At 39.6% G+C, this 21,325-nt stretch overlaps 1 protein-coding gene across 1 annotated transcript in view; it reads right to left on the reverse strand.

Annotated features, from left to right (window-relative positions):
• Nucleotides 1-11,932: 11,932 nt before the first annotated feature.
• Nucleotides 11,933-21,325, reverse strand: part of immp2l (inner mitochondrial membrane peptidase subunit 2) — a 504,088-nt gene continuing 494,695 nt past the window's right edge. The window contains exon 6 of the mRNA XM_059978244.1: nt 11,933-14,846. Within this exon, the coding sequence (XP_059834227.1) occupies nt 14,703-14,846 (144 nt within the window). The 3' untranslated portion in view covers nt 11,933-14,702. The remainder of the gene's footprint in view (nt 14,847-21,325) is intronic.

The following is a 21,325-nucleotide window of genomic DNA, read 5'->3' on the forward strand; positions in this document are numbered from 1 at the left end:
AAATGAGTACAATTCTCAAGGCACAGTCAGATCATTGCACTTCATGTTTGATATTTTTCTTTCCCTAACTTATGCTGTTTGTTTGGCCATGCAATGAAACATATTGTTTTTGGACAAAGTACTTCCACATGAGTTTTAAAACCCAGACTAGGGGGCTTCCAGGCACAGTCTAAGTATTGAGCCATTCCTTTCAGAATGTTGTTCGAAACAATTCCACTCAAGCAGGGATTCTCAACCTTTTTTATGCCATGGACAGGTACCTTTAAGCTGGTTCTATTGTTAATCTTAGAGTGGAACTAAAAAGGTCTTTGATAACCTACAGTATGAAGAGTTATAGGGAGAAGATAGGTACAGCCAGTTAAAATTGTTAATCACATGGAAGGGTCGAAATGCTTGGTGACATACAGCCTTTCTTCCGTTTTCTGATTATGTGCTGCTTTTGGCTGGGTAATGTACAGTGCCTTGAAGAACTGTTCAGCCCTCACCACTATTTTCACATTTTATTGTCTCATTTTCTAAATTTAAAATAATGTACTGAAGTAGGATTTTTGAGCTAATCTAACGAAACATTGTGAATCATGACCAATCAAAAGAAAAATTCCAAAGCCTGTCAACATGTTACTAAAACTTAAGAACCAAAATTGTGCGGCTGTAAGTTTTCATCTCCTTTATAATTACTACATTAACTTTCCTCAGACGCAACATACTGACCCGTCCAATTTGTTGATGTAGAAAATTGGAGGATCACCTGTTTTCAATGAATTCATAAGAATAAATACCCTTTCTCTCTTGTCTTGTCCATACTGCACCAACCACCACCACTGGGCTTTAAGCATGCAGGAGCAGTGTGTCGTTAAGAGCCTTGCTGAAGAACACACATGCTGCCTCAGCTGAGGCTTGAACTAACAACCTTCAGATCGCCAGACCAAAGCCTTAACCACTTGGCCACACCCACTCCGTAAAGTCCAACAGAATGGTAGATTTTCAATAGACCAAACTAAAATGAGGACAAAAGAGCATGTCAGGGAAATGACAATAGAGAAGCACAAATCTGAAAAAAGATCCAAGGCCATCTCAAAGGCACTGTACGTACCTCGGAGCTCAGTGCAGCCGATTGTAAAAAGTAGAAAAATGATGAAACTACTGCCACACTGCCAAGGTCAGGCCACCCCTCTAAACTTGAGAAAAACAGCACTTGTAAGAGCAGTTACTTTGAGCTGCAGAAGTCAGCAGCTGCAACTGGAGATGAAGTTCTTGGCTCCACTATCTTTAAAGTTTTGTACAAAATGGTTATTTATACAAGAGTGGCAATGAAAAAGCCTTGGCTTAAAAAAAAGCATTTCCTTGCCTGTAAAGTCTTTACAAAGCATCATTTAGAAGGTACTGTAAAGATGCGGAAGAAGGTCTTGTGTTTGGATGAGATTAAAATGGAATGCTTTGGCTGCAACACTGTGCCATACGTGTGGCGTAAATCTAATACTGCTTATCAACCATGGTGGAGGTAGCATCATGCTGTGGGGATTGGAAATCTGGTCAATATTAAGATGAATGTTGCTGAATACAGAGAAATCCAGGATAAAAACCTACCAGCCTGTGCCAGAAAGCTTAAAGTTGGTGGTGGTGGGGGTGGGGGAGTGGAGTTCGTGTTTTAGCAGGACAACGACCCAAATCACACTGCCAGAGCAACCATAGAGTGACTTCAAATGAGGAAAATTGATGTCTTTGAGTGGCCCAGTCAGAGTCCTGACCTTAACCCGACTGAGCATCTCCGGCAAGACCTCAAGATTGCTGTCCACCGACTCTCCCCAACTAACCTGGCAGAGCTTCCGCAATTTTGCAAGGATGAATAGGCAAATCTTGCTCCATCACATTATGCAAAGCTAATAGAGACTTATCCAAAAATAATACTGGCTGTAATAGCTGCAAGAGGTGGTTCAACTAAGTACTGAGCAAAGGGGAATGGATACTTTTGATCGGCTGAAATTTCAGTTCTTTCATGCTTTACAATTTTCTCTGATTTTTGGGCTCTTCTATGAAAAAGGAACATGTGATTTACAAATAAAAATTCTCAGTTAAATTGATCAAGATCCATGGTTGTAACATTAATTTATGTGAACAGAGGGTTGGGGGCTAAATAGTTTTTCTACCAAGCTTTGCATTCTTTTACAAACAAAACAAATTCAATACCCATTTCTCTAATAACTAATTCCTTACTTGGTAATAGCTTGCATTTTGATCTTGTCAGTCTTACTTTTGAGCAGTGGCTGAAAATTAGCTCTGGCAAAGCCCAAGCTAACCAACACTGAATGATGAGTGAAGATAGCCTGAACATATCTTGTTGATACTTTAGGCATTGTTAAGGAAAATGCAGTTGTGGTTAAATTAAATGCATTGCAATACATGGGGAATTAAGAGCAATAGTTTGAAAATCCATTCAAGAGAGCAAGAATATTAGCAAGAGCAGCTTTTAATGTTCAAACAAGTGACTTCTTGGAATGTGGTCAGTGACTTCTAATTATCAACTCTTCAATTTCATCCTTGTTTTTTTTCTTAATTCATACATTGCATCATCCTTTCTTTGCAGTATTCTCCTCTAGACTATCCTCCTCTACTCACTTCTCTAATTCTGAATCCTTGATTCTGATTTTAAACACTCCATCAGTGGCATGCTTTTAGTTACCAAAGCAGTAGGTTCCTGAATGTCCTTCCCCTTCTCTCTCTCCCCCTCCTTCCTCCTTTTCCCATCTTTTCAATTAAGCATTTGGCAATTTGCTCTATTTCTCACTGTGTCCTAGGGAAACTTCTTGTTTATATGAAGCACTGTGGGAAATTGTATATCATTATAAGTGAAAGATAGATTGTTGTTATTGAGGTGATGGAGGTAGAACACTTTAAGCTGCTCAATGCCGTGTGATGTAAGTACTCCCATAGTACTCTTTATGTAGAAAGTTTCAGGATTTTGACTAATGGATGATGTATCCCCAAGTCTGTACACTGAATGATTATGATGTAGCCATGTGTTTGCTCCTGTTCACTTCAAGTTACCTAAAAATGTCAAGCTTAAAATTATTATTCTTGTATTTAAATCCATCCAAAGATTATCCCTTCCTTTTTCAAGACCCATGCCATGCCTCAGCAAGTGTTGTCTTTAGGGTTTCCTTTTCTCCCTCTGTCCTGTCATTTACTCTCACTGCTTTGCTCTACAGATTGGAATTCCTTCCTCAAATGTTATCTCCACATCTCCAACTTGATCCACATCTTCAAAATGTCAATTACACTGTACTCAGTCTTGCTTGTGGACATTCTTAATAACTCTTTCAGCTGCATGGGATAAATTTCAGTGTTAAAACCACTATATAGATGTGTTGTTTTTATTGTTTTGTAAACTTGCTGAAATTCAGACACTTCAGTTCCTGTCTAAAGAAACAACACATTTACATCTCACTACATATCATTAACAGAAGTTCTAAGAACATGTTTCAAACTTCACAGGTTGGTGTGCATTTTGAGTACTACAAGTATTAAAAATGAAATTAACTGTCAATGGACAGCTCGCCTTGCAGTAGGAGATTAATCAGAGTCAGAGCCATTTATCTACAATACTTTGTGAGTGTAGGGGACACAATATCAATTTCACTCTCCTTCAGGTTAAGGTGAAACACATTATCCATCCCCTGAGAAAGATCTGGTTGTTTTTTTTCTACAACATGATCAGAAAATACACTGGAGATGTGTATATGCAATGAATCAATAAGTCTCTCTCCTTGGAGAAATTCTATGAACTTGAGTCAAGGATATGCTGAATCTCCAATTTGTGTTACAGATGGGCCTTTTGGGGCAATTGAAGAAATAAAAACTGGCCTATAAGCATGCTCTGAAGCAACTGTCTCATTTTAGGAAGACAAAACAATTTAAACTATATGTCTTGAGATTAAAGTGTAATTGCTATGGGAATAGGGTCAATTTATTTGGACTATTTCAAACCAGTACTTTGAGATTATTATTAACCTGAGCTGTCCACATGACCCTAACCAACATCATAATTCAAATTGAATTCACTGAAAAAATGCTTATTTTTTGGAAATAGGGCATCCAACCACGATCTTTTTGGAATCATTTTTGTTTCTTTAGGTAAGATAAAAGCCCTGAACATAATTGTAGGTAATGCCATGGCTAATTTCAGAGTGCTCACACAAGTTATTTCTTAACCTAAATTAGATCACCTGAGAATTTGTCTCATTGCTATTAGTAGGATTTTCCACCTATTTTCACAATCATATTGATTGTTGTATTCCCTAACACTTCAACAACTTGTTCTGAGTTTATTAAAAGAGCTATATAAGTGCAAGTTCTTTCTGTTCTTTTGCCCTTTGTGAAGTACTATAATTCAGGCGGAAACATTATTTTGTTTTCACCACTGGATTTATACCTTAAAGCAAAACCAGGCCAGTTTCAAATGTTAGAGGGAGGATGTGGAAGCCTTAGAGAAGGCACAGAGGAGATTTACCAGGATGCTCCCTGGATTAGAGAGTATGTTTTATGAGGACAAGTTGAGTGAGCTAGGGCTTTTCTCTTTGGAGTGAAGGAAGATGTGAGGTGACTTGATAGAGGTGTACAAAATTATAAGAGGGAAAGATAGACAGCCAAAGCCTTTTTCCTGAGCCAATATGAATAATATGAGGGGGCATAATTTTATTAAGGTGACTGAAGGAAAGAATAAGGGAGATGCCAGAGGTCAATTTTTTTTATACAGCATGTGGTGAATGCGTGAAACAGCTGTCATAGGTGGTGGTGGAGGCAGATGCATTAGGGATATTTAATTGACTTTCAGACAGGCACATGGATGAAAGATAAATGGATTGCTATGGGGGGCAGAGGGTTAAAATGATCTTAGAGTAGGTTAAAAGATCAGCACAATGTTGTTGACCAATGGGCTGCACCATTCTATGTTCATTCTGTTCAGCAAATCTTAGTAGTATCTCTCAAACTGCAGAGTGCAAAGTCACAATTGCAAATGTGATCAAAAATAAAATCATTAAAGATCTTTATCTTGGATGGATCCTCGATTTAATACTACATTCAATTTAGAGCAATAAGTAAATTCTGTAGAGGTTGCATTACCCTGACCAGCATGACAAGGCATAAACTATTTTAAGGGCTGACTGCATGTTTATGGCTTAAATTCCCATGAGTGAGTAAGGTCATAGAGCAATAGAATTGAGCTGTTTAAAATGATAAATGGATATAATATTCTTTGGAGAAATGCAGGAGAAGTACATCATATGAGCTCAACCTGCTAGGACTAAACATTTTTTCCAACGTGTACAGTTGTAGACACCGATCAAAAGGTTGTGGTCAATGTTAATTGAAAACTTCAAGATTGTTATTGATTGATTGTATGTCAAATAAGGATAGCAAGAAGTGAAGACTGATGGTCAGTTAGAATGGTCAACTCTTCAGAGTGTGATATATTGCTTCACTTAGAATAGACTAGTTGGTTTTCTATTTTAAATAATCACGAGCATTTACAATAATTGTAGTGTACATAGTTATTTGTGGCTAAATATGAGTTTACCATATTTGAAGGATGTAGAACAAATAAGGAAATTGAAGTACAAAAGTACATTCTGCTGTATAGATTAGCTATGAAAAAGCTATTAGCTTTGAAATATTTATTTATAAACCATAAAATGCTGAATGCCTCAGGTCAGGAACCATAAGTGGACAGATCAACATAATCTGGTCAAGACCCTTCACTGGAAAAGTGAGAACACGGGCGTAATTTAAGTTACAGAAATGGAAAAAGCAAAGAGAACAGAGGGAATGCTTGTGATATGATGCAAACCAATGTTGCCAAGGTAACAATGACTATAAAAATTGCATTTGGAGACAGGAGAATAACACAAAATAAGTTGGATAAGGAAGGTACAGGCAAGCCACTGAAAGAGAGAAATAAAGGGATTACCAGAATCTTTTCAAACTTCAGTATCAAGTCCAATAGTTGTAAGGTATTCAAATGGAAGATGAAGTGCTGTTTCTCAAGCTTACTTTCAGAATGAAGACAGAAAGGTCAGTGTAGGAGTAGGACGAAGAACTAAAATTACATGGCACTAGAATCCTAGGGTTGCCTTATGGACTGAACAAACTTGGTCTACAAAGTAGCTACCCAATCTGTGTTTGGTTTCTCTAATATAGAGGAGACAATATTGAGAATAACGGATGTAATATATACTAAATCAGAAATTGTTGTGAATCTCTACTTAACCTGTAAGGGATGTTAAGATTGGTGGATCATGGGAAGATGGAACTGGGGAGATGTTATATCTCTGGTTGCATGGGAAAGAGGTGCTGTGAGAGAGGTGAGTGGTTGATGTAGCTGCAAGATAAGACCTTTGATGGAACATTTCCTTTACGATGCTGAAAAGAAAGGTGTGTCTCGTGGTGGTATCCTGGTGGTGATATAGCAAATTATGGAGGATTATCTATTTTATGTGGAGGCTGGTGGGATGGAGAAAGAAAAGAGCGAATCCTATTCTCAATCTGATTGAGAGGTGAGTGGGAGTGAGGAGAAGTAGTTAAGAATCCAGTAAGAGATGGAGAAATTTGGAGCATGGAATGGAGACTTTCAGGATACAGAGTGGGGGACGTACTAGGTAGCTGTGGGAATCAGTGGAATTTTAATGGATGGATATTGGTAGCTGAGATAGATGTCAATAAAGATGATATAATCAGACATAGACATCTAAACTTGAGAGCAGGATATAAATTTGCATTAAAGTTAATGAATATTTTGAATTTTGTACAATTGCAGGAAGCAGCACCAATTCAGTCATCAATGCAACAGAAAGAAAACTGATAGACAGGTCTTGAAATAAAACTGTAATCAACGAAAAACATAAGAATGCCTTAATCCGTACACATTTCCATAACCATGCATTTGAATACAGCCATTTTCTCCAGGTCAGTTTCAGTAAGGATTTAGCTAGACCTCTATCCAAGGAAAAAATAAGACTATCAGACTATTGAGGCATTGTGAGATTTGATGTCTGTTGTGAAGATGAGTTATTTGGTACCAGGGATTTGGAAACTATCAAAATGCTGGAGGGTATCAGAAGCAACAAGGATGTCAGTGGACAAGTGGAGAAAGTGTAGGATCAAAGTAGGAAGAATTAAGTTCTTTGGTCTAAGAACAGACTGGAAAAAAGGGTCTGGAGGAATAGTCCTGTTGGTGATCTTGGCTAAGAGGTAGAAGCATGTCGTGCAGCTCTGGGTCATGCAATGGAGGAAGGATCTTCTAAGGAACTGAAGTCAAAGAACAGCTTAAAAGGGATGGTCAGATGGCTGGTGGCTGGATCATGATCCAGTGAGAGGCATAGGGCTGAAATCTGGCACTGGATATCCACTAGGTAGCAGTTAATTCACTAAACAATAACACTATCCTTGTTTGCAGGTTTGAGATCTAAGTCAGGGTTGGTCCTTAATGAATGGAACACAGAGGGAAAATTTCAGACAGTCAATTTTGCATGCTAGTTTGTAATGAATGTGTCGACCATATGTAGCAGGATGGAATGAAGGATCAAGTTGGATCAGAAGTGCTGGACAGAGGAGAAATGGCGCACAGTCTGGGGTGTAGTACACTCTGTAAGGGTGACACTGAGCTACTGGTTTATCCTCATTGCCTTCAGTCTCATATATTGCCCAACATACTTCCCCATCATCCTCAACATGGGCTGTGTACTGAGGCCACTGCTGTACACTCTGATCATGCATGACTATCTGGTCCATCAACTGAGTAATCACATTGTCAAGTCCACTGATGAAATAACAGTACTGAGAATGGCCTAGAGAGAGGAGGTGGAAGAGCCTGAGGTCTGGTGCCAGGCATATAACTTCTTCAATATCAACAAGGCAAAGGAGAAAGTTATCGACTTCAGGAGAACTCCCACCCCTCACATCCGTTTACTTCGGTGGCACAGAAATAGAAATTGCAAGCAGGTTCAAATTCCTGGGAGTGCATATCTCACGGAACTTCTCATGGTCCTAGGACACATTCTACACAATCAGAAAAGCTTACCAAGCCTCTAATTTCTATGGAGGCTGAAGAGAGTTACATCTATACTCACATTCTTCTACAAATGCACAGCAGAGAGCATCCTAATGTGCTGCATCATTGCATGGTATGAAAACTGCACTGCAGTAAATTGTCAAAACTGCACAACATATCACTGGCACCAGCCTACCTGCCATCAAAGACATTCAGTATTTACAGAAAGTTGGTGGAAAAGGGCCAGAAACAACATGAAGGATCCCACCTACCCTGCTCATGTACTGTTTGTCCCTCTCCCATCAGGGAGGAGGCTATTTCACATTCAAGTTACGAACACTGAACTCAAAAACAGTTACTTTCCCCAAGCAATAAGGATGATCAGCACCTCCACCCACTAACTCTATTCATTCACAGCCCTCCCCCATGAAAACTATTTTATCCTTTTATGTCAGAGTCACCTTATGTTCAGTGATTCCTGGGTTTAGTGTCATTTTGTGTCATAGTGCAGGGGATAGTGAGGTCAGCTGAGATCATCGGGGTCTCTCTTTCTGCCATCACGGACATTTACACTACACGCTGCATCCGCAAAGGAAACAGCATTATGAAGGACCCCATGCACCCGTCATACAATCTCTTCTCCCTCCTGCTGTCTGGGAAAAGGCTCTGAAGCATTTGGGCTCTTACGACCAGACTATATAACAGTTTCTTCCCCCAAGCTATCAGACTCCTCAATACCTGATGCCTGGACTGACACCTTGCCCTACTGTCCTGTTTATTATTTATTGTAATGCCGGTACTGTTTTTGTGCACTTTATGCAGTCCAGTGTAGGTCTGTAGTCTAGTATAGCTTTCTGTGTTTTTTTTAATTACTTAGTTCAGTCTAGTTTTTGTACTGTGTCATGTAAACCATGGTCCTGAAAAACGTAGTCTCATTTTTACTATGCACTGTACCAGCAGTTATGGTCAAAATGACAATAAAAGTTGACTTGACTTGACTTTTATGAATTAACAATCAATGTATATAAGTTATCTTTTGTATTTCTATTTATTTTTTAAATTATTGTATTTTTTATCTTCTTGTGTTTTTTTTGTGCAGCATCAGATCCAGAGTAACAATCATTTTGTTCTCCTTTTACTTGTGTACTAGAAACTACGTTAAACAATCTTGAATGAACTGGATGACCCAGTGGGTTACTATGTTTATAGACAAAACAGGGATTGCTGGAGTTGTGAACAGTTAAAATTACCAAATGATACAGCAGGATATAGATCAGTTACAGACATGGACAGACAGTGGCAGCTGTGTTGGTCAAGAAACCAGTCTACAATGAGTTGAATTAAGGACAGAGGCAACAGACAAGCCAATTGGCTTTGCCCCCCCCCCCCTTCATTTTGTGGACTCTGAACTGATTCATGCTCTGGGATATTCTAATCAGAGCAAAAGACAAAAGGAGCCTCAGGTAATGACCTGCTAAAACTGAGACCATTCTCAGGCAAGCAACTATTTGTTATGTAAAGAGTGTGGACTCTAAATTCATCCTAGCTCTGGGATAATCTAATCAGAGCAACTCAATGTGGACACAAGGAGGTTCATGTAATGAGTTGCTAAACGTGAGACCATTCTCAGATAAATAGCTACTTATTTGGTAAAATGCCAGACCTATCAAAGAAGCAATCTGTAATCTCATTAGATTATGTCTGGGTCACCTCATTTAACTAGTTTGGACCAGTCAGAGTTGAAAGACACAAATACATGAGGCTGGGGTGGGCAGAACCATGAAACAATGTTGGTTGTAGCCCTGGACTAGAACCAGTAAAGTCCATTGAAATCCGATGACAATGTCTACTCCTTTACTGGTGAGGTCTTTGATGACTATACAGTCCTATCCTGGACCCACAATTGGGGTAGCTGACATAGGGACATCCTTATCACGTGCCCCAGCCACTGCAGCTGACCATGTGATCATGGTCTCAATACTTCTGCAGCTGGTCTTTACAAGTATTTCAGTGTGTGACCCAGGTAGGTCAGGTGACCTTGAGCCAATGGGATGGAGATCCACCAATTCAACTGATAAAGAAAAATATTATAGTCAGGAGCTCCAAACACACAGGGGTGTTAACTCTCCAGCAACCAGAGACCAACCATCATGGATAAGGAAGACCCCACGAACACATGAAGATCAGAACCATGAGGAATGCCTGGCCAAAGCTGACTCCTTTCCTGGGTAATACCTTATCTCTTCATTGACTGTTCATGGAGGATCGGGGATTCTAGAGGAGTGCATGCAGGTAGTTGGCTTGTGAACCCATGTTGAGACAATACAAGTTACTTAGTAAATACAGATTCTCTGTGCCTCATTGATCATTATTACAAGGGGTGATTCTTGTAAAAACAGGGTAGACAGTCAGAAACTCTTTCCTGGGATAGTAATGGCAAGTAATAGAGGACATGCATTTAAGGTAAAAGGTTGAAAGTTTAAAGGAGATTTGTGGGAAATTTTTGGGCTGCCAAGGAGGTAGAAGCAGCTACAATAGTAGCTGTTAAGAAGCTTTTAGATAGACACATCAATGTGCAGGGAATGGAACAATATCAATCGTGTAGAAGCAGAAGAGATTTAGCTTAATTTGGTACTGTGTTCGGTGCAGACATCATGGGCCAAATGAAATGTTCCACGAACAAGAGAAAAATTTGCAGATGCTGGAAATCCAATCAAAACAGACACAATGCTGGAGGAACTCAGCAGGCCAGCCAGCATCTATGGAAAAAAGTAAACAGTCAATGTTTCGGGGTTACTCTTTTCCATAGATGCTGCCTGCCCTGCTGTGGCCTGTTCCAGTTTTGTATTGTTCTATATTCTGCGTTAAAACAATTTCAGGTAAGCCTATTTCCACCTCCCCCCCCCCCCCCCCCCTTCACTCCATGGATTTGCTGTGTCATGGATTCTGTGTCAGTTTTTCTCATTTTCCATTTCTGTTTCCAAATGTTGGTTTTTTTTCCGTAAGGTGATTGTTATGTTGCAGCCTATCATAGACATTCCCTTTGTTCTCGCCATTTCTCTGCAAATTAACCATTTGATTTCTCACTTTTCCAGTTCTGATGAAAGAAGACACTAGACTGAAAGTTTAACCCCACTACCCACCACTCCTCACCTCCTCAGGCCACATGATCTGCAAGATTTTTGCTCTAGTTAGTTTATTGTGTATATTTCTATACAATGAGAAATATTTGTGGCAAATTGCAATTTGCTCAAAGGAAACAAAAGCAAAATATTGTACAATTCAATCAAATATTTTCACATTTTATTTTTTCAACAGATTTATGCATATCATGTGTATCTCATTGGCATGTTGAGTTTTATACTCTGTGCTTAAAAATAAAGGAATTTCTGTTTTCATGAACTGGAACCCCAACACCAGACCACTGAATTATCAAAAGGAATGCAAAATTATTTTGAAAATACTATTGATAAAAATATAAAAATAACTGTAACAGCACAACTGAAGAACTGATAAAGATAATTTCTCTAAGAACTTGGTTCAGAGCACTTCAGGATTAATAAGGGATAGAATGCCTTTAACAATTCTGAAATAAAAGTAGACTTCATATTTTATTCAATATCATGTCTTCATAGAGAATGCCTTGTTTGTGCTCATCTTTTTTCACATTTCTACTCACTACTATCATGCCATTTAAAAGAAATTGTAATTTGCCTTTGAGGTAGCATTTTAATTGCCAATTATACATCTCTCATTTTTGAAAGAACCATAATTATGGCTCAATTCTCGTTCTGCTCTCACAGTATTGCTTTGTCTGCCTTTACAGTTATCCTTCTCTGAGCTGATAAGCACACTTTAGGTTTACACACAATTTGTTCACACCAGATGCTCTTCTCCAGTGAAGCCGAACTGCAGTTGTTGCATGTTTTTCTCATCTTCAGTCAGCAACTAAAGCAAGATGTAGTATCAGTGGTGTTCAAGTAACGTTGCAGAGTATACAATCCAATAGTTTGGCCATCAAACCTATTTCTTATAGTACTTTATCTATCCCATAACCTTCCAAATATTCAACCTATTATTTTGATTGTGTATATTTATGTGGTTGATGGGAAAAAAAGTGCACACAACCATCCTAGATCTATTCGAATACAACTATTTGCCTTGCCTTTTTTAATGATTTGGTACTCCATCCATAACTATTTTTAATTCGAAATATGATAGCAACAATTTTTTTTAAAGTACTTGGAGTATCACATAACTTCTGTGGTTCAACTGTTGCACATTGAGTTCCCACCACATTGAAAGAATTATTTGAGACAATCACAAGAGATGTTACAGATGCCAGAAATCCAGAGCAACACACACATAATATGCTGAAGGCACTCAGCAGGTTAAGCAGCATCAATGGAGGGGAATAAACAGTCGACGTTTCAGGCCAAGACCTTTCATCAGCCTAAACCACTGATTGCTTATTCCCCTGTACTGAATCTGCCCTGATTTGCTGAGTTCCTCCAACAGATATGGTTCTATCAATGTTTTGTCACATATGCTTCTTAACGGTATTAATTTTTTAAATGGGATTTGTTTTGGAATACTTTTTTAGTGTTAACATGGTTGAAATAGTATCTTTGTTTGGCACATGCACAGACCCCTTGGAACGCCATTATGTAATCATCTGATATGTACACTTTTAGATTGTTGGACAAAGAATCCCGATAATCCTGAATGCTATTTCCTTTCCTGTTGCTAAAATGACTGCCAGCTTAAACTACAGGGATCAAAGGGACATTCATTCCTGTCTGCATTAAATACCATTTTAATAAGTGTTGAAATTCTGCTGAAGCATTTAGCAGATGGGAAGAGGAAAGTTTGTTTTAAGCCTTGAATAAAAATAGAAGTAAGTTGTATTTATACAACCTAAAATATAGAAAAGATGAAATCAACAAACCTACCCATTACAAACAAAATTACTGTTTAAACTAAATACGGTAAAACCTGACAGCTTCCAAGCAGTTTTACATGTTATTCATATTCAGAAGCAGATCAGGATTTTTTTTTTTGGTTGAAAAATAATACTTTGTGAATCTCTTTGGTAAAATTAACCTTCAGAGTTATCATGAAGTAAACATCAAAAGTGATCATTTTGAGTTCTTTTAGATAAAATTCTGTATTTTAAAGTTTTGATTTTCTAAGCTGTTGAGAAACTGAAAATGTTCATTTATTTTCCTTGAAGTAAGACACAAATCAAAAAATAGTAAAATCTACTTCATGTACAAGTTGACAAAAACACATTTATATATTTAATGTATTATCTGTTTAATTAACAGAATATTGGGATATACTGTAAAACAGAGAATTTCCTTGTAGTGATGACTTGGCTTTACACATACTATCCACAAAAAAATTAAACTTCCTCCACTGCATTAAAGCTCTGGACCCTGGAAAATGTGGATCAATATTTATATCTTATTACCTTTCAATGTGGGAGGACATCAATGGGAAAATTCACTATTGTCTCCATGGCTCAAGCTCAGCCTTTGGCTGTCTGAGGAAAGATGGCTGTAAATCAAGATTTCAATCTAGGTAGTGAGTGATAAGTTTAACTGACAACAGTAGTCTCCATCCTCTTAAACTTCAAAGATAACTATTTACACAAGACATGTCAAAGAGACATCACCAATATAATCAACATTACCCTTGTCGTGGGCAATAGTGTACCTGATCAGTGTACTACCTGTCCTCTTCATGTCAATGTTTTTAAATGTGGGGTAATCAGCAGGCAGCTAAGAGAAACAAGTTTGAGCTCGGACATTTCAGGTTATTTGTGTATGGGGTGGCAGAGGAAGAGGTGATAGACATTTTCTGGATTTAAGGTAGGTTTAGGCCAAAGGTTCACAAGTGAAAGATCACTGCTGTTATAACCTCATAACCTAAAAACGTCTAGGCACTAAAGAAATAACAATTGTCAGAGAAGAAATTTGGGCACAATTTCACTGCTACCCAGATGGTTCCTGCATGTGTACTAGATCTTCCATTTACTTCCCCTGCATCATGAGATCTGTTACCTGTACTGGCTGAGTTCAGCAATAGTCTTTGGGGTATATACAAGGACTAGTCCTTTTCAGTCAGAGCTGCAAATTGGAACAGCTGAAGATTATAAACATGTTTCCATTGATTTGAATGTCAAGAAAAGCAGCTCTTTCAAGCATGAATTAACTCAATCTGCCACAGTAAATAATAGGTTCCGGACCATAATTTCAAGATTCTACTCTTCCACAGATATGCTGAAAAGTGGGCCCAGGAATTTCCAGGCCCTAATCTTAACATAATATCAATGTCATCAAATATTTTCTAAATGCTTAACTGGATAAAAAAGATCTGGTGTTATTGGGATTTATTGGAATAAATTTTCATTGACATTTCTTTATAAATTCAGAGATCCAGCTCAAAAACCAGGTATATTCAAGATTGGCAAAAAATACAACCCAAACAGTAGGAAAAATCACATAAACCTGTTCTGTGTGATAGAGTATGCTATAGAAGTATTTCTTAGCTTTAGAAATTTCATGTGTGTGAAATGTGCAATGTAATGAAAAGTTACAAAGCACTTTCACGATTAGAACAACAGCTTGTTGATTGTGCTGGAATCTTGCTTCTATCAGCCATCTGCTTCATCGACACATTCATCATCCTGAGACATCAGAGGTCTGCGTCTCTCAGGCAGTTGTGCTTGTAACTTCATCCAACGACTTGGAGGCCAGATGATGTGTGAAGCACGGGCATGAACCAGTCCAAGAGAAGCCTGTAAAAGAGAAAATGTATAACTCAAAGTAGTCACAGTAACATTGCATTGCTCTAGTAGTCCTGTTTGGGCTGTAATTGTGGCCTTTGCTTTAAAGGGCTCCTAGAATTGCACCTTACTGATTAGATGATAAGACATAGGAGCAAAATTAGGCCATTTGGGCCATCGATTCTGCTCTACCATTTAGATGCTTTTTTCCCCTCCTCAGCCTCAATCCCCAGCCTTTTCCCCATAATCTTTGATGCTATGTCCAATCAACAACCTATCAAGCTCTGCCTTAAATACACCCAACAACCTGGCCACAAGAGCTGCCTGTGGTAATAAATTCCACATATTTACCACCCTTTGGCTAAAGAAATTTATCCGCATCTCTGTTTTAAATGGACATCCCTCTATCCTGAGGCTGTGTCCTCTTGTTCTAGACTCCGCCAACATGGGAAACATCCTTTCCACTTCTATCCAGTCTAGGCCTTTCAACATTCAAAAGGCTTCAATGAGATTCCCCCCCCCCCCCCCCCACCACCACCACCAACCTTCTAAATTCCAGCAAGTACAAACACAGAGCTATCAAATGTTCTTCATATGGTAACCCTTTCATTCCCAGAATCATCCTTGTGACTCTCCTCTGAACCCTCTCCAATGCCAGCATATCTCTTCTGAGATAAGGAGCCCAAAACTGTTCACAATACTCAAGATGAGGCATCACAAGTGAAGCTTGTGAAGCTTCAGTATGACATCCCTGCTCTTGTATTCTAGTCCTCTTGAAATGAACACTAACATTGTATTTGCCTTCCTCACCACCGACTTTACCTGCAATAACCTCTATGGTGTTCTGCACAAGGACTCCCAAGTCCCTCTGCATCTCAGACTGTTTGGAATTTCTCTCCATTTAGAAAATAGTCTGCACATTTATTTCTACTACAAAATGCATGACCGTGTATTTTCCAACATTGTATTTCATTTGCCACTTTCTTGCCCATTCTCCTAATCTGTCTAAGTCCTTCTGCAGCCTATCTGTTTCCTCAACACTACCTGCCCCTCCAACAATCTTTATATCATCTGCCAACTTGGCAACAAAGCCATCTATTCCATCATCTAAATTGCTGATATACAGCATAAGAAGAAGCGAGCCCAACAGCAATCCCTACAGAACACCACTAGTCACTGGCAGCCAACCAGAAAAGGATACTTTTATTGCCACTCGCTGCCTCCTACCAATCAGCCAATGGTCTAACCATGCCAGGAACTTTCCTGTAATGCCATGGGCTCATAATTTGACAAGCAGACTTGTGTGTGGCACCTTGTCAAAAGTCTTCTGGAAGTCCAAATATACAACATCCACTACATCCCCTTTATCTATCCTACGTGTAATCTCCTCAAAGAATTCCTACAGGTTCGTCAGGCAAGATGTTCCCTTAAGGAAACCATGCTGACTTTGTCCTATCTTGTCCTGTGTTAGAAAGTTCTCCATAACCTTATCCTTCAGAGCTGACTTCAATATCTTCCCAACCACTGAGGTCAGGTTAACAGGTCTATATTTTTCTTTCTGCTGCCTTCCTCCTTTTCTCTTAAAGAGAGGAGTGACACTTGCAACTTTCCAGTCCTCTGGCATGATGCCAGAGTCCAATAATTTTTGAAATATCATTACTGATGCCTCCATTATCTCTACCACTACATCTTTCAGAACCCTAGGGTGCAGTTCATTTCATCTGAGTGATCGATGTACCCTTAGGTCTTTCAGCTTCTCGAGCTCCTTCTCCTTCTGTAATATTAACTGCACTCACTTTGCTTCCCTCACACCCTTCAACATCTGGCACACTGCTGGTGTCTCCCACCATGAAGACTGATGCAAAATACTCATTTAGTTCATCTGCCATTTCCTTGTCACTTGTTATTATTTCTGTAGCCCCTATATGCACTCATCTCTCTTTTATTTATAACATACTTTAAAAAGCTTTTACTCTCTATTGTTTGCTTGTTTGCTTTCATATTTCATCTTTTCCCTCCTAATGATTCTTTTAGTTGCTCTCTGTAAGGGTTTTAAAATCTTCCCAATCTCCTGTCTTCCCACTAATTTTTGCTTTGTTGCATGCCCTCTCTTTTGCTTTTACATCAGCTTTGTCTTCCCTTCTCAGCCACGGTTGTACTATATTGCCATTTGAGTATCTCTTTGTTTTTGGAATACATCTATCCTGGATCTTTTTCATTTTTCCTAGAAACTCACACCATTGCTGCTCTGCTGTCATCCCTGCCAACATCTCTTTCCAATTTACTTTGGCCAACTCCTCTCTCATACCACCATAATTTCCTTTACTCCACTGAAATACTACAACATCAGACTTTACTTTCACCCTATCAAACTTCACGTTGAACTCAGTCATTGTGATCACTGTTTCCACAGAGTTCTTTTACCTTAAGTTCCCTAATCACCTCTGGTTCATTACATAACACCAAATCCAGTACAGCTGATCTCTAGAAGGCTCAATGACAAACTGCTCTAAAAAGCCAACACGAGTGAATCTGCAGATGCTGGAAATAAATAAAAAACACAAAATGCTGGCAGAACTCAGCAGGCCAGACAGCATCTATGGGAGGAGGTAATAACGATGTTTCAGGCTGAAACCCTTCATTAGGAGTGAAGTAACATGGGATGGTTGAGGGGGGGATAAGAAGTGGGGAGAGGGATAAAGTAGAGAGCTGGGAAGTGATAGGCTGGAGGGAAATGGGCTAGGGGGAAGATGGAGAATTATGGGAAATAAAAGAGAAAGAAAGGGTGGACTGGGGGGAGAGATTATTGTGAGGGGGGAAAAAGAGAGAGAAAGAGAACCAGACTAAAATAATAGATAGGGATGGGGGTAAGGGTGAGGGGCAGGGGTATCAATGGAGGTCAGTGAGTTCACGAATGTTCATTCCGGCAGGAAGGAGGCTACCTAGGCGGGAGATAAGGTATTGCTCCATCGACCTGCATGTGGCCTCATCTTGACGGTAGAGGAGGCCATGGACAGACATGTCGGAGTGGGAGTGTTCTGTGGAATTGAAGTGTGTGGCCACAGGGAGATCCCGCCACTGCTGGAGGACTGAACGCCGGTGTTCGGCGAAACGATCTCCCAGTCTGCGGCGGGTCTCCCCAATGTATAAATGGCCACATCGGAAGCACCGGATGCAGTATATCACCCCAGTTGACCCCAGGGAATACCTTATCTCCCGCCTAGGTAGCCTCCTTCCTGCCGGCATGAACATCCAACTCACTGACCTCCATTGATACCCCTGCCCCCTACCCTTACCCCCATCCCTATCTATTATTTTAGTCTGGTTCTCTTTCTCTCTCTTTTCCCCCCTTCATTATAATCTCTCCCCCCAGCCCTATCTTTCTTTCTCTTTTATTTCCCATAATTCTCCACCTTCCCCCTAGCCCATTTCCCTCCAGCCTATCACTTCCCAGCTCTCTACTTTATCCCTCCCCCCACTTCTTATCCCCCCTCGACCATCCCATGTTACTTCACTCCTGATGAAGGGTTTCGGCCCAAAATGTCGTTATTACCTCCTTCCATAGATGCTGTCTGGCCTGCTGAGTTCTGCCAGCATTTTGTGTTTTTTATTTGCTCTAAAAACCTATCTTGTAGGCATTCAACAAATTCACTCTCTTGAGAACCCGATTTTTCCAACTGACCTGGATGTTGAAATCACCCATGACTATTATAACATTGCCCTTTTGACACGCCTTTTCTATTTCCTGTTGTAATCTGTGGTCTACATCCCAGCTACAGTTGAGAGGCCTATATAAAACTGCCCTCAGGGTCCTTTAATCCGTGCAATTTCTTAGCTCAACCCACGAGGATTCAACGTTTATTTTAAAATAATTTTCCATAAGCTAGTTCATAAATTATTAAATTGGCAAATAATTAAATTGTGTACAGCAATTCATTTGATAGGTAACATAAAAATACATTCTTTTTTTTAGAATGTATTAATTTTGTTGTATGCAAAAAGTCCAATTCAATTTTAGGATTTCTTAATGGCCTTCAAACACACATGGTGCAAACTTCCAATGAATAATCCATTTTAAAAAGTATGGTTATCCTTGTGGATTGTTTCAAGTGCAATGTTAGTAAATGTTTAAATGGCTGCAAAGAATTGGCATGGATTGCCCACAAATTGCTCTTAAAATTTTGCAACTGCTAATTCTAATTGCCAGTTTCTGCATAAGAAGACGCCATAAAATCAAGCCTCAAATTAGAGCTGTTTTGTTCCCTTTTTTCAGTTTTTCATGTGCAGACACAGGTAGCCTTCACCCCAGCCAACACCACTGATGTTTAAGTACGTAGCTTCTACAAGCTGTAATCATATTGTGGCACTCCAGGGGCATGCTCAACAGCCCACCCCAGCATTCCTAGTGGCCAGTGCTATTTATTGTTCTTGTGTTAAAACATGTTTGTGGGATTATGGTTGGATGTTCCAGTCCATTTATTGTTGCATATTAGCTTGGGTTATATAGTTATTTGCTTGTGTGTTTGTGGGTCACCCTGACAGTATATAGATGTGTAATAATCATCTCCCCTGTCCGTATGTGACTGAATGGGTTCTCTCCCCAGGTCTTAACACCCGGTCTGTTTTTTGTGTTTTCACAATCACATGAGGTTTGAAAGAGGGGTTAAAGAAGTCACCTTTGTCAAACTGAAAAAATCTATTTCTGAACAGAGCGGGTGGGGTAAGACACCACCTATCAGCTACTTACAGTACAGGTCTAACATCTCTACCCTGGTGTACCCTGGGATGTAGACCATCTCTACCCTCCACACCAGTTCACACCTCTAATCATGCAAAGATGTGTTGGACTGCCAACACAGATGCCCTGTGCAGGAAAGCACAGAGTCGACTGTACTTCCTCAGAAGGCTGGCGTCATTCAATGTTTGTAGTGAGATGCTGAAGATGTTCTATCGGTCAGTTATGGAGAGCGCCCTCTTCTTTGTGGTGGCGTGCTGGGGAGGCAGCATTAAGAAGAGGGACGCCTCACGTCTTAATAAGCTGGTAAGGAAGGCGGGCTCTGTCGTGGGCACAGAACTGGAGAGTATGACATCGGTGGCAGAGCGGAGGGCGCTGAGTAGGCTATGGTCAATCATGGAAAACCCTGAACATCCTCTGCACAGCACCATCCAGAGACAGAGAAGCAGCTTCAGCGGCAGGTTGCTGTCAATGCAATGCTCCTCAGACAGGATGAAGAGATCATTACTCCCCAACGTCATTCGGCTCTACAATTCAACCACCAGGGGCAAGACATGTTAAAGTGCCAGGGTTAGGACTGAGCTTAAGTTACCACTCAATGCACTTTAGTAACTATTTAAGAACTTTTAAAAAGCTATTTATTAAAGCTTTTTGGGAGGGTGTTTTTAGATGCATATCATATTTATATTGAGTTAAATACTTATGTAATTAGTTTTGCTACAATAAGTGTATGGGACACTGGAAAAATGTTGAATTTCCCCTTGGGGATGAATAAAGTATCTATCTATCTAATGACCCTCTCATTACCTCTACAATTCTTAATGACCCTCATGTGATTGCTATACCTTTAAACAATTCTAGACAACACAGCAATGGATGTGGAGAGAATGTATCCTTTGATGAGAGAATCTAAGACCAGAGGACACAGCCTCAGAATAGAGTGGCATCCTTTTAGAACAGAGATAAGGAGTAATTTCTTTAGCCAAAGAGTGGTGAATCTGTGAAATGCTTTGCCACAGGCCAAGCCTTTATGTATATTTAAGGCAGAGATTGATTGCTCAGGGCATAAAGGGACATGGGGGAGAAGGCAGGTGACTGGGGCTGAGAGGAAAATTGGATCAGTCATGATGAAATGCCGGAGCAGACTCAATAGGCCAAAAGGCCTAATTCTGCTTCTATATCTTAGTGTCTTATGATTTTCTTTCTTCTATCTCTGTCCGTTCTAAAAGAATGGAGTGACATTTGCAATTTTCCAGTCCTTTGGAACCATTCTAGTAATTCTTGAAATATCATGACTACTGCCTTTACAATCTCTTCAGCTACCTCTTTTAGAACTTTGAGGTGTTGTTTATATGGTCCAGGTGACTTATCTACCTTCAGACCATTCAACTTCCAAAGCACCTTCTCTTTAGTGAGAACAAATACACTCACTTCTGCCCCTGAAACTCTTGAATTTCTGGCATACTGCTAGTGTCTTCCATAGTTAAGATAGATTTATTAAGTTTGTTCACCATTTCTTTCTCCCCCATTACTATATCTTCATTGCCAATATCCAACCTGACCTCTCTTTTACTCTATAAATGTCCTAAAAATATTTTGGTATCGTCTTTTATATTCTTGGCTAGCATTCCTTCTTATTTCATCTTTTTTCTCCTTATAGGTTTTTTAATTGTTTTTTTCCCCCCAAACCTTCCCATTCCTCTAACTTTCCACTATTTTTTTCCTTTGCTATATGCCCCTTCTTTCCCGTTATGCT

The sequence above is a fragment of the Hypanus sabinus genome, chromosome 8 (assembly GCF_030144855.1).
Source record: "Hypanus sabinus isolate sHypSab1 chromosome 8, sHypSab1.hap1, whole genome shotgun sequence".
NCBI classification, from domain to species: Eukaryota; Metazoa; Chordata; class Chondrichthyes; order Myliobatiformes; family Dasyatidae; genus Hypanus; species Hypanus sabinus.